The sequence below is a fragment of the Pecten maximus genome, chromosome 6 (assembly GCF_902652985.1).
Source record: "Pecten maximus chromosome 6, xPecMax1.1, whole genome shotgun sequence".
Classification (NCBI taxonomy): Eukaryota; Metazoa; Mollusca; class Bivalvia; order Pectinida; family Pectinidae; genus Pecten; species Pecten maximus.
In genome coordinates, this window is record NC_047020.1 from 5,434,787 (window position 1) to 5,447,264 (window position 12,478).

General features: G+C 34.8%; 1 protein-coding gene across 1 annotated transcript in view; it reads left to right on the forward strand.

Moving 5' to 3' along the window:
• LOC117328804 (sodium- and chloride-dependent taurine transporter-like) overlaps positions 1–11,200 on the forward strand; it is a 59,015-nt gene extending 47,815 nt beyond the window's left edge. Inside the window, exons 7-14 of the mRNA XM_033886359.1 lie at positions 2,264–2,367; positions 2,520–2,644; positions 3,187–3,299; positions 3,828–3,965; positions 4,271–4,370; positions 6,911–7,011; positions 7,418–7,597; positions 7,908–11,200. Of these exons, the coding sequence (XP_033742250.1) occupies positions 2,264–2,367; positions 2,520–2,644; positions 3,187–3,299; positions 3,828–3,965; positions 4,271–4,370; positions 6,911–7,011; positions 7,418–7,597; positions 7,908–8,096 (1,050 nt within the window). The 3' untranslated portion in view covers positions 8,097–11,200. The remainder of the gene's footprint in view (positions 1–2,263; positions 2,368–2,519; positions 2,645–3,186; positions 3,300–3,827; positions 3,966–4,270; positions 4,371–6,910; positions 7,012–7,417; positions 7,598–7,907) is intronic.
• The last annotated feature ends 1,278 nt before the right edge of the window (positions 11,201–12,478 follow it).

Genomic DNA, 12,478 nt, shown 5'->3' on the forward strand with positions numbered 1-12,478 from the left:
ACATAATATGTGTATTTTTCGGGTTTGATGACTACACTACCACTATACTGAGTATGTATACTACACTAGTACTTGGTGTCCTCACTACCACTATACTGAGTATGTATACTACACCAGTACTTGGTGTCCTCACTACCACTATACTGAGTATGTATACTACACTAGTACTTGGTGTCCTCACTACCACTATACTGAGTGTGTATACTACACTAGTACTTGGTGTCCTCACTACCACTATACTGAGTATGTATACTACACCAGTACTTGGTGTCCTCACTAACACTATACTGAGTATGTATACTACACCAGTACTTGGTGTCCTCACTAACACTATACTGAGTATGTATACTACACCAGTACTTGGTGTCCTCACTACCACTATACTGAGTATGTATACTACACTAGTACTTGGTGTCCTCACTACCACTATACTGAGTATGCATACTACACTAGTACTTGGTGTCCTCACTACCACTATACTGAGTATGTATACTACACTAGTACTTGGTGTCCTCACCACCACTATACTGAGTATGTATACTACACTAGTACTTGGTGTCCTCACTATACCACTATACTGAGTATGTATATTACACTAGTACTCGGTGTCCTCACTACCACTATACTGAGTATGTATACTACACTAGTACTTGGTGCCCTAACTACCACTATACTGAGTATATAAACTACACCAGTACTTGGTGTCCTCACTACCACTATACTGAGTATGTATACTACACTAGTACTTGGTGTCCTCACTATACCACTATACTAAGTATGTATATTACACTAGTACTCGGTGTCCTCACTACCAGTAGTATACTGAGTATGTACACTACACCAGTACTTGGTGTCCTCACTACCACTATACTGAGTATATAAACTACACCAGTACTTGGTGTCCTCACTACCACTATACTGAGTATGTATACTACACTAGTACTTGGTGTCCTCACTACCACTATACTGAGTATATATACTGCACCAGTACTCGGTGTCCTCACTACCACTATACTGAGTATGTATACTACACTAGTACTTGGTGAGTATGTATACTACACTAGTACTTGGTGTCCTCACTACCACTATACTGAGTATGTATACTACACTAGTACTTGGTGTCCTCACTACCACTATACTGAGTATGTATACTACACTAGTACTTGGTGTCCTCACTACCACTATACTGAGTATGTATACTACACTAGTACTTGGTGAGTATGTATACTACACTAGTACTTGGTGTCCTCACTACCACTATACTGAGTATGTATATTACACTAGTACTTGGTGTCCTCACTACCACTATACTGAGTATGTATACTACACTAGTACTTGGTGTCCTCACTACCACTATACTGAGTATGTATACTACACCAGTACTTGGTGTCCTCACTACCACTATACTGAGTATGTATACTACACCAGTACTTGGTGTCCTCACTACCACTATACTGAGTATGTATACTACACTAGTACTTGGTGTCCTCACTTTACCACTATACTGACTATGTATACTACACCAGTACTATGTGTCCTCACTACCACTATACTGAGTATGTATACTACACCAGTACTCGGTGTCCTCACTACCACTATACTGAGTATATAAACTACACTAGTACTTGGTGTCCTCACGACCACTATACTGAGTATGTATACTACACCAGTACTTGGTGTCCTCATTACCACTATACTGAGTATGTATACTACACTAGTACTTGGTGTCCTCACTATACCACTATACTGAGTATGTATACTACACCAGTACTTGGTGTCCTCACTACCACTATACTGAGTATGTATACTACACTAGTACTTGGTGTCCTCACTACCACTATACTGAGTATGTATACTACACTAGTACTCGGTAACTGAATCCATGCCGTTCACAAACATCCTTTACGGTGGCAGTTTAGCTTTTTATCTGATTCATTAAACCGATGTCACCCACTGTTACTCTGTTTAGATGTTATAAAGTTGTCCAGATGTTTGCATCGGGTAATTGATGCATATGCATGTTGCGTCCTTTACAAGTTCTTCTGGACTGTTTCTGTCATGGAATTGCCATGAAATACACACCCCTTTAGCGGGTTTAGGTTTCTACCGCTCTGAGTTCGCTCTTCCTCGCTGTATGACTTAATCTGTATCACTGGTGTTGACCTCTGGAGACTTGACATTTCCTGGGTATCATTTCAATAGCTCGTTGTACATTTTGTATCGTTTTGTAGACAATCATTAAACATTAAGAATGGCATTTCAGGTTTGGGTTGATGCCGGAACTCAGATCTTCTTCAGCTACTCCATCAGCCTGGGAACTCTCACAGCTCTAGGAAGTTACAACAGGTTCAACCATAAATCATTTAGGTAACTATATGATATTCTTTATAATAAAATGGTCGTGTGCATGTCGTTTCGAAAGTTTCTAATATTTTTGTGTATTACAGGATTAGCATTTGTGCTTTTTCTGTCCACGTTAATTTTATAAATTGATAACACGAAATTGTACTATTTTACAGGGACAGCATGGGTTTCGCAGCTGTCAATAGTTTCACCAGCGTTCTAGCTGGACTTGTGATATTTTCTGTCCTCGGTTTTATGGCTAAACAACAGGGCACCACTGTCGATAAGGTGGCAGAATCAGGTAAGGCAATATCATCTCAAGAGAGACAACTCTTTTTCGTTATATGTTTATGTAGCTCATTCAATCGCACTAGAATTGGTTAACTACACTACTGTACCACTGTTTTACAGACTAAAGCTGCTTCGAGACAATAATTTATTCTAGTTGATTTTTTTAATTAAGTGGAAATAGTATTGCTAGTGTCGGAAGAAAATGCACGGCTAACGTTTCCACTGCCATAACACACATTGGTGTCGGTACACCATTGATCTAATACACATGTACATCATTCACGCCATTTGTGTTCCTGAAATGTTCCCAAAATGTCATTTCACGTACATCGTTCTATTTCCTCATATCATGTAAAACTTCAATTATTTTTGCCCATTCAATGCCAGTCTTTCCTATTTTTGCTGTTGAAAAAAAGTAAAATCGTCAAATGTTGCTTTTTATTTCGAAGACGTAATATTAGAATATTACAACAACTATGATTGGGAAAGCGTATTTATGCGCTAATCCTTTATATATTTATATATATATATAATTTTATATTGCCACGCTAGGACCCGGATTAGCATTCATCGCCTATCCCGAGGCTGTCAGACAGATGCCAGTGGCGCCTCTTTGGGCTGTTCTCTTCTTTGCAATGGTGTTGTTATTGGGTCTAGATAGTCAGGTATATAAACATTCCTTGAGTATATCATTAATATATTAAGTGATATAACAAGAAAGTAGCATTAAGTGAGCGATAAATCTTTGGCATGTTATGGTTCAATGTTGATTATTTTGAAATCTGTTGAAGTTCACATTAAATAAATTTTCGTTGTTTACAGAAATGTTTGTATTTGTAGTGTTAAATGTTGCTAAATTTTATTGACATTTTGTGGGTGTGGAGGGGTTTGTATTTGTAAATGTTTCCTGATTCTGTTGACATTTTGTGGGTGTGGAGGGGTTTGTATTTGTAAATGTTTCCTGATTCTGTTGACATTTTGTGGGTGTGGAGGGGTTTGTATTTGTAAATGTTTCCTGATTCTGTTGACATTTTGTGGGTGTGGAGGGGTTTGTATTTGTAAATGTTTCCTGATTCTGTTGACAGTTTGTGGGTGTGGAGGGGTTTGTATTTGTAAATGTTTCCTGATTCTGTTGACATTTTGTGGGTGTGGAGGGGTTTGTATTTGTAAATGTTTCCTGATTCTGTTGACAGTTTGTGGGTGTGGAGGGGTTTGTGACTGCCGTAGTTGACGGCTATCCACAACACCTTAGAGTCGGCCGAAGGAGAGAAATATTCATTGCCATTGTGTGCGTTATATGTTTCCTGATTGGCTTGTCCATGGTGACAGAGGTAAGACAGCGGGGTACTTGGTTTGCATGTACTGATTATCTCCGGGATTTAGCGCTTCTGTTAGATATATTATTACATAGATCGTGTAGGGGAACGTTTTTATTCTATAAATAGGGAGATTTTAGGGACGGAAATGTATAGGATATATGCGGTGAGGGGACACCGGTACGTTACTGACGTGCTGGTAGATATTAGCTTACTACTAATCTGCTGTGTGCGGAAATAGACTATTAGGTATAGATTAAAGATAAAGATACATGAAATGTTTATGTTGTGTATAACTAAAGAATGACTCCGTCCCACAGGGCGGAATGTATGTATTTCAGTTATTCGACTACTACTCTGCCAGCCGAATTGTTCTCGTTGTTGCCTTCTTCGAGTGCATCGTGGTAGCTTACATCTACGGTATGTTGTATCCCTAGGAGATTCATTTGGTTAAAACATAGTATGGGTGTGCATGCTTGCACACCGAATGGTATAGTAGTACTATTAAAAAACACATAAAAGAAACAAAAATGATTTATATGAAATTTCGAAATTTGAAAGCATGACTTGCGTTTGAAATATGAGCTTTGGATAAATAACATTAGATCTGTTGTCATTGACGACAACAAAGCAATAACCAGATGGATCTCCCTTAAAAATGGCGGCACCATCTATTTTTGGCCCCAAAACTATTCCCCATTTCGCCTGCCGTCGTTCCTGTTAGGTTCCCCTTTGTTTACCCATTTCGCCCATAGACAAGTCTAACGATCAGGTTAGGGTTTATACGGAAACATTTAATCTAGCTAGGAAAGAAGTTTCCAATCTACCTAACTTCTGCAGAATTTGACGTACTAATGAAGAATACGGCTAACACGTGCTTCACTAATTACATCGGGCGTGTTGTCTTTACACCTTACAAAGAGTTTCTTTCTTCAGTGTGTGGATTAAGACAATCTTGGGTTTTCTACTTTATATATATATATTCCGTATTGCACTTTATATACTCCCCATTTGTATCTCTAACCTCTTGACTACAGACGATTCTCATCATTTATAAATAATTCTAAAATATTGAGTAGTATTACCCAAAATAATTAACTTTATAACCACGTCCATGAGGTTGACCGGGCAAAGAAAAATCTGGTGATATGATTTCTTTTGTAGGTTGTAAATCTTTATTTATGATTAACGTTGCGTCTCTAATACATTATACATTCTGTGTATCCTTTATTACTTCATACACGTGACAATGCGTACGTGTCGTCACCTCTTTTCATTATAACTGTTTTTCTTTAAATAAACTGTGATAAATCAGCGATCAGATTTAAATAAAGTGATTAAGCTCCGTATCAGATACCGTTACTAACACCACATCATTGCTTCTCATCAATGTCATCCACTGCCACTTGTTCACTGTATAACAAAAATAAACTATTACACTTCTGCAGTTGATATCCCTTACAGTTACTCTAATGATTTCATTTATCCATAAATACGTTCGTGTCAGGGGAGGGGGGAGGCTCTCAGATGTTGCCAAGGGGGTACCTAACAACGTAATCCAATATTTCGTGTTTATCCAAAGGCCCCTTGTTGCCAGGAGGGATCCCTGTCAACAATGACCGAAAGTTATCTATTAATCGCTGGGGTCTTTGTTGCCAGGAGGCTTCTAACAACGATAACCCTATGTTAACTGTTTGACCCTAATCTCCTTGTTGGCAGTGGGCCTCTTAACAACGATAACCCAATATTAACTGTTTATCATTATACTCAATGTTGCCTGGGGGTCCCTAACAACGACAACCCTATGTTAACTGCTGATCTATGCTCAATGTTCCCAGGGGGTGGAGGCCTCTAACGACGATAACCTTAACTTTTATCCCTATGTACATTGTTGCCAGGGGGTCCCTTACAACGATAACCTAATGTTAACTTTTATCCCTATGTACATTGTCGCCAGGGGGTCCCTTACAACGATAACCAAATGTTAACTGGTCATTCCAATTTTCAGTGTTGCTAAGGGGGCCTTTAACGATGGTTACCAATGTTAACTGTTTATCTCTAGGTTTATTGTTTCCAGGAGCGATCCCTTACGACGATAACTCAATGTTAACTTGTCATCCTTTTACTCACCGTTGCCTTGGGGGACCCTTAACGTAGATAACTCAATGCTAATATCCTTTATCTCTAGACCCTTTGAGGCCGTTTAATGCAAGACATCTTCTTTGTCTAAATACCACTTTAATACAATACCCATGGTGTGTTTATAATCTGAAGATGATCACGCTTTGTGTACAAAAATTCCTTTTTTCTTGATTTTTGTAAATATATTTGATGTGTATTATGATTTAGCAACTTCCTGCTGTACCATGATTTTAAAGATTTCATTATGTCTAGTGTAACTTAATTTGATACAATAATTTTCTTAAGTTTGGGGCGATTATTAGATCATTTCACAACGATTCACCTAAATATTTGTGTTGATAAAATTTGTTGATGGACTTTCTAGAATTTAATATTATGTTTGCTACGACATCGATTGTCGATTGTAATAAGAACACTAAGTATAAGTATTATTTTTCTTTCCTTACTAAGTAAGCAGGACAGCTTCATCATCATTTCATAATGTATCTCGTCTTCGTGTAAAGATCTGTTAGATTAGTTGTGTCTGTCTGAATGAAGACATAACGTAGGATAGCGTGTTCTCTTGAGTAGTCGGTATTTGGATGCAGATATTTCATGATAAATAATTAAAATGTTGTTATTTCGTTTAGACCAAATCTCTTCACACGAGGTAAGTATATAGCACCATTTTAGTAGACATTGATAGAGGCGTTAGGATAAAAACACTATAGGATATGATTACATACGGGTATAAATTATGGTAATTACATTTTATAGTACGGCAGGATGTGTTTGATTCTCTCCAAATTTTCCCGCACGTTGTTTTATTGTTTTGACAGGTATTGATCGCTTCTATGACAACTTAGAGATGATGTTCGGGTTCAAATTTCCTAACTGGACCAAAGTTGTTTGGATGTTCATTACACCAACGTTCACGATGGTATGTAAAAACGGAAATGTGAACAGCATTAATTCAATCTCAAAATCAAACTTGGGCAAATTATTGACGATACATAGATGGAATTAAATGAACTCAGAATGGCGATTGTCTCTTCTTATCATCAGCTTTATGAGATCCGAGTACTATCACGACCTTAAAATGGGAAACTGATTGATAACTGGGAAACGTTAATAAGCATAAATACTACTTTACTGCAAATCTCACTAACTCTTACAATATCATAATTCCTTGTCATATATTTGCGTTTGTGCCATTTTCCTGAAGATTCACGGGTTATAGTTATATGTTGATAAGACATGTCAATTCTCTTTTCTAAAGTATTAGCTATTATTGTGCTTACAGTGCAATGTATAATATCGAAATAAGTTGTTTTCTACTTTGACAGAGTATCTTCATCATGGGAGCCATCAGTTACTCAGAGTTGGACTACAAGAGGAAGCTGGTAACATACAACTATCCGTCATGGGCAATCGGTGTCGGATGGACGCTTGCTATGATATCTGTTATCTGGATTCCAATCATAATGATTAAGCGTCTTTATGATGCCGAGGGCACGTTACAGGAGGTAGGAAAATTACTGTTTGAAGAATTGTACAGAATTGTGCTTAGAAAATTCCCTGTACCATACTTGTTTCAGTATTTACTCAGTATTTACGTAGTTAGACATTAATGATAAAATTACATTAATATATTTGCATGAACGATAGCACAAACGAAATCATTGAATGACACAAAAATGTCCCAAGGAATTATTGTAAATTGTTCAGTCTATTGAAGTTATATTGGTGTCCAGAAGATCATCTTAAACTTCACACTGAATTATATCGGACATTGCTTTACCTTAAACTTGTATGATACGTTCTTTCTGTTTTCAGCGATTCATTGCATGTACTACACCACAGCTGAAAGAAAATCAGATAAGGAAAGGAGAAGACCTCAGTAAAATCAAGATCATTTCCAATCACTATATCAAAGAAAACGCCTCACAACAGGACAATCTCTTGCCTACATATGCCTCTTGTAGTGGAAGTGTAAATTTTGATAAATCGCCAACGAAGCTATAGAAGAGACAAAACGACCCCCAATGTCACAAGGGGTCGCTTTGTCATGAAGATATCAATCTCAAATTATATAGTTCTCTGTCAAATCTAATTTTGAAAATAGATCAGGTCTAGTTATAAATGTGCTGATAATATGATGTGTAGCTGCAATTACCATACAAAGTATAATCAAGAAATACCCATCACATCCATTTTTCACAGAGGAGGACATTCCAACCCAGTATGTGAATTACAGCCAGTTCAGAATTATCTTCGCGCATGTACAGAGGATAACAACACTCTCTCATTGAAATATCCCATTGAGTGTAATATCCAACGTAGGTGTTGAGAACAATTCGTATACAAATGTAGTATTTCCTCTTCCAAAAATACCGAAACAAATGTAAACATTCGAGTAACCTTGCATAGTGTTGTAGTTTTTATAATGCTATTATCTGGCGATATCTTTATAAATGAATACTTAAGTCGCGTTCGAATATATTATTTGTAGTAAGAGTATTTTTATACATCCATAAGTCAAAAATCACATGTGTTTCTCTACTCTGTTTTTATTGATGGGATGGTCTCTCTATACGTCGTCCATAATACACCTTTTGTTATGCATGTGTAAAAATAGCTACAATGCTAGTACGTTACCACCGGATGTGAGTTCTGGTAGGGGAGGTAACTCGCATGTGATTAATGGATTGACACGGTTGTCATTTCATTTATTTAAGAATCATTAATATGTGGGTAATAAACTAAAGGAATGTTCACAGTTAGTTGTCTAGTTACCGCAATGCTAAATAACGCCACTGTAGAACACAATGTAGCGAATATGTGATTGTTGTCAACATATGATTTTATTCCAGGTGTCTGAGAACAAATACTTAGTCGTTTTAGTTTTGTTTTTAATTTAGTGTAGCGGATATATAATAAAATGTTGTTGGAGGTTTTTTCCTCATATTCCTCTACCAAATATTCTAATGTGTTTATTATTGTATGTTTCCTATGAAGTGTGCTATCGTAACCAGAGGGACATTATTATTTGTAAACTACGAAACAGTATTGAAGAAAAGACAATCAAAACTAAGGTTTTATACGTATACATTCAATTCCAAGAACACTTTCTAAAACCTTAGGGCTCTGTTCTTCGTTTTTAGTTCGTGTTTGGTGGTAACAAATTATAAGAATATGACAAATAATTAACAACGAAGAAAATGATATTGAAACAAATGCATTAATATGATATCCAAAGATTGTTTAAGAATGTATTACAATAAATGATTTATTGTGTCTATCGCTAAATATTACAGCTTACTATCGGAACCTCATCTGACCTTAGCCTAACAGGTTTTGATTGTTGCAGTATTTATATGAGATCTAAAATGTTACGACAGCTTTAGGTATCGTTAGTTGCCAGATTGTTTTTTTATTTAGTGTATATTGATACGTCTGTGGTTGTTAATCCTCAGTGCATCATATGTACTATATGCAAACCAGGGTGTTTAATACATTTGTATATAATTGTAAGTGTAATGTTCTGATCGGTGGTGATGTCATGGAAACTTTTGATACAGCTAAATATATCAACATTCATTTACACTAGGATACATGCAAAATTTAGTACGTGTATACAGATTAACATTTACAAACATTATTTACACATTGCTCGGTCCAAAGTAGTATTTGTATATGTAAAATGGTGTACAAAGTCGAACATATATAATTAAGTTACAATTGAAACACGTACAACATAATGTAACCAAGTTTAACAGACATACTATGGTAATCACGCAACACATTCAACATACATGGTAAATCGAAGAGGTGTATACACAAATAGATAACCCAACTGTATTTCGTTTCGCTATTGATTTTACCGTTGTGGTCATTGTCATTAAAGAAATACCGTATGACATGTTGAGAAAATCAGCCTTTTTATTTTATTACCCTGTGTGTTGCGTTCTAGTATACACAATGGGTACGCTATTCTAGACCATTGGTTAGTGTACATAGCCTTTTTGTGTTTTATGAACAGATATAATGTTGATAAAATTGTGTTTTTATGATGTCAAAAGAACTAGCTTTATGTGGTACAACAGTTTTATTTTCTATGTTCAGTCTGACGGGAACAACATTAAACATGTATATTAAGACAGGTGGATAAAGCATCTTCACCTTTTTTAAAGACAATGTTCTAGTTTTTTCGTTTCATTTTTAATTTCCACTAATGCGAAGAAAGATAAATCATATTGATATCTGATTTGGTATAAAAGATTTACAATGTATCATCAACTGACAAATTGATTAAAATTCTTTATATATAACATGGTTATACAAGCACAGAAACGTTGATAGCACATTTGAATATGTTGAAACAACCTTTTGTCCAACTATCACTGTCGAATTAATGAAACGGCGAGTGATCGACTGGTCACCCTTTAACCTAGCAATGCAAGTCACTATATCCAGGTCGCTATATCATTCAAAAACTGAAAAATCATGCCTCTCATTACAAAATATTCACATTTTGTCAACAATCAAAATGGGTTATCGACATTGTCTTGCCATTTTGTACAAAGAAGTCATCAAAAGCTTTATCAAGAGAATTCCAATCTTTGTAATATTTTCAATGTTTCCTCGCTGAAATAGTTGTTTATCCTCGTTTTTGATATTCTTTTGGTCATTTCATGAAATATCTTGGTTTCATGATTTTTTTTCACAAATAGAGCTATCAAATGCAAGAACAATAGAAAAAAAAACCGATAAAAAAATATTTTAAAAAATATAAGAAATATTGTTTGAAATCATCGTGCTTTTTTTAATAGGAAAGGTTGTTTAAGGCATTTATTATTTGTATACTATTCCAACTATAGCATATTACGCTTCCAAATGAAATGAAAAACAAATATGAAAATTTTGGCAAGTAATTAATTAAAACACAAGCGTATTACACGACTGGTTTTGATTGTACTTAAAGATAAGTTTATATTGATTTGTAATTTGGGGCGGATATGGAAGATACAATTAGTTTCTTTAGTCTATTGTGTTATTTTACAACTTGTCAATGTTTAATTTGTTTTCAACCTTTCAACAAATAAAACATCATGATGATCAGAAAGTTATTATTGTTTACTTATTTATGCCAAGGTTACGCGACAGAAAAATGTATTATATCGTTCTGTTACAGAATATTATCCACACCATAATGTTACAGAATATTAATACACACCATTGTATTACAGCATATTTATACACACCATTGTGTTACAGAATATTTATACACACCATTATGTTACAGAATATTTATACACACCATTGTATTACAGAATATTTATCCACACCATTGTGTTACAGAATATTTATACACACCATTGTATTACAGAATATTTATCCACACCATAATGTTATAGAATATTTATAAACACCATAATGTTACAAAATATTTATCCACGCCATTATGTTATAGAATATTTATCCACGCCATTATGTTAGAGAATATTTATACACACCATTGTATTACAGAATATTTATCCACACTATTATGTTACAGAATATTTATACACACCATTGTGTTACAGAATATTTATACACACCATAATGTTATAGAATATTTATCCACACCATTATGTTACAGAATATTTATACACACCATTATGTTGCAGAATATTTATACACACCATAATGTTACAGAATATGTTTACACAACATAATGTTATAGAATATTTATCCACACCATTGTGTCACAGAATATTTATACACACCATAATGTTATAGAATATTTATACACACCATTATGTTACAGAATATTTATACACACCATAATGTTACTGAATATTTATACACACCATAATGTTACCGAATATTTATCCACACCATTATGTTACAGAATATTTGTACACACCATTGTGTTACAGAATATTTATCCAAACCATTATGTTACAGAATATTTATACACACCACTGTGTTACAGAATATTTATCCACACCATTATGTTACAGAATATTTATACACACCATTGTGTTACAGAATATTTATCCACACCATTATGTTACAGAATATTTATACACACCATAATGTTACAGAATATTTATACACACCATTGTGTTACAGATTATTTATTTATACACACCATTATGTTACAGAATATTTATACACCACAATGTTACAGAATATGTATACACACCATTATGTTACAGAATATTTATACACACCATTGTGTTATAGAATATTTATACACACCATAATGTTATAGAATATTTATACACACCATAATGTTACATAATATTTATACACACCATAATGTTAGAATATTTATACACCATAATGTTGCAGAATATTTGTACACACCATTGTGTTACAGAATATTTATCCACACCATTATGTTACAGAATATGTATACA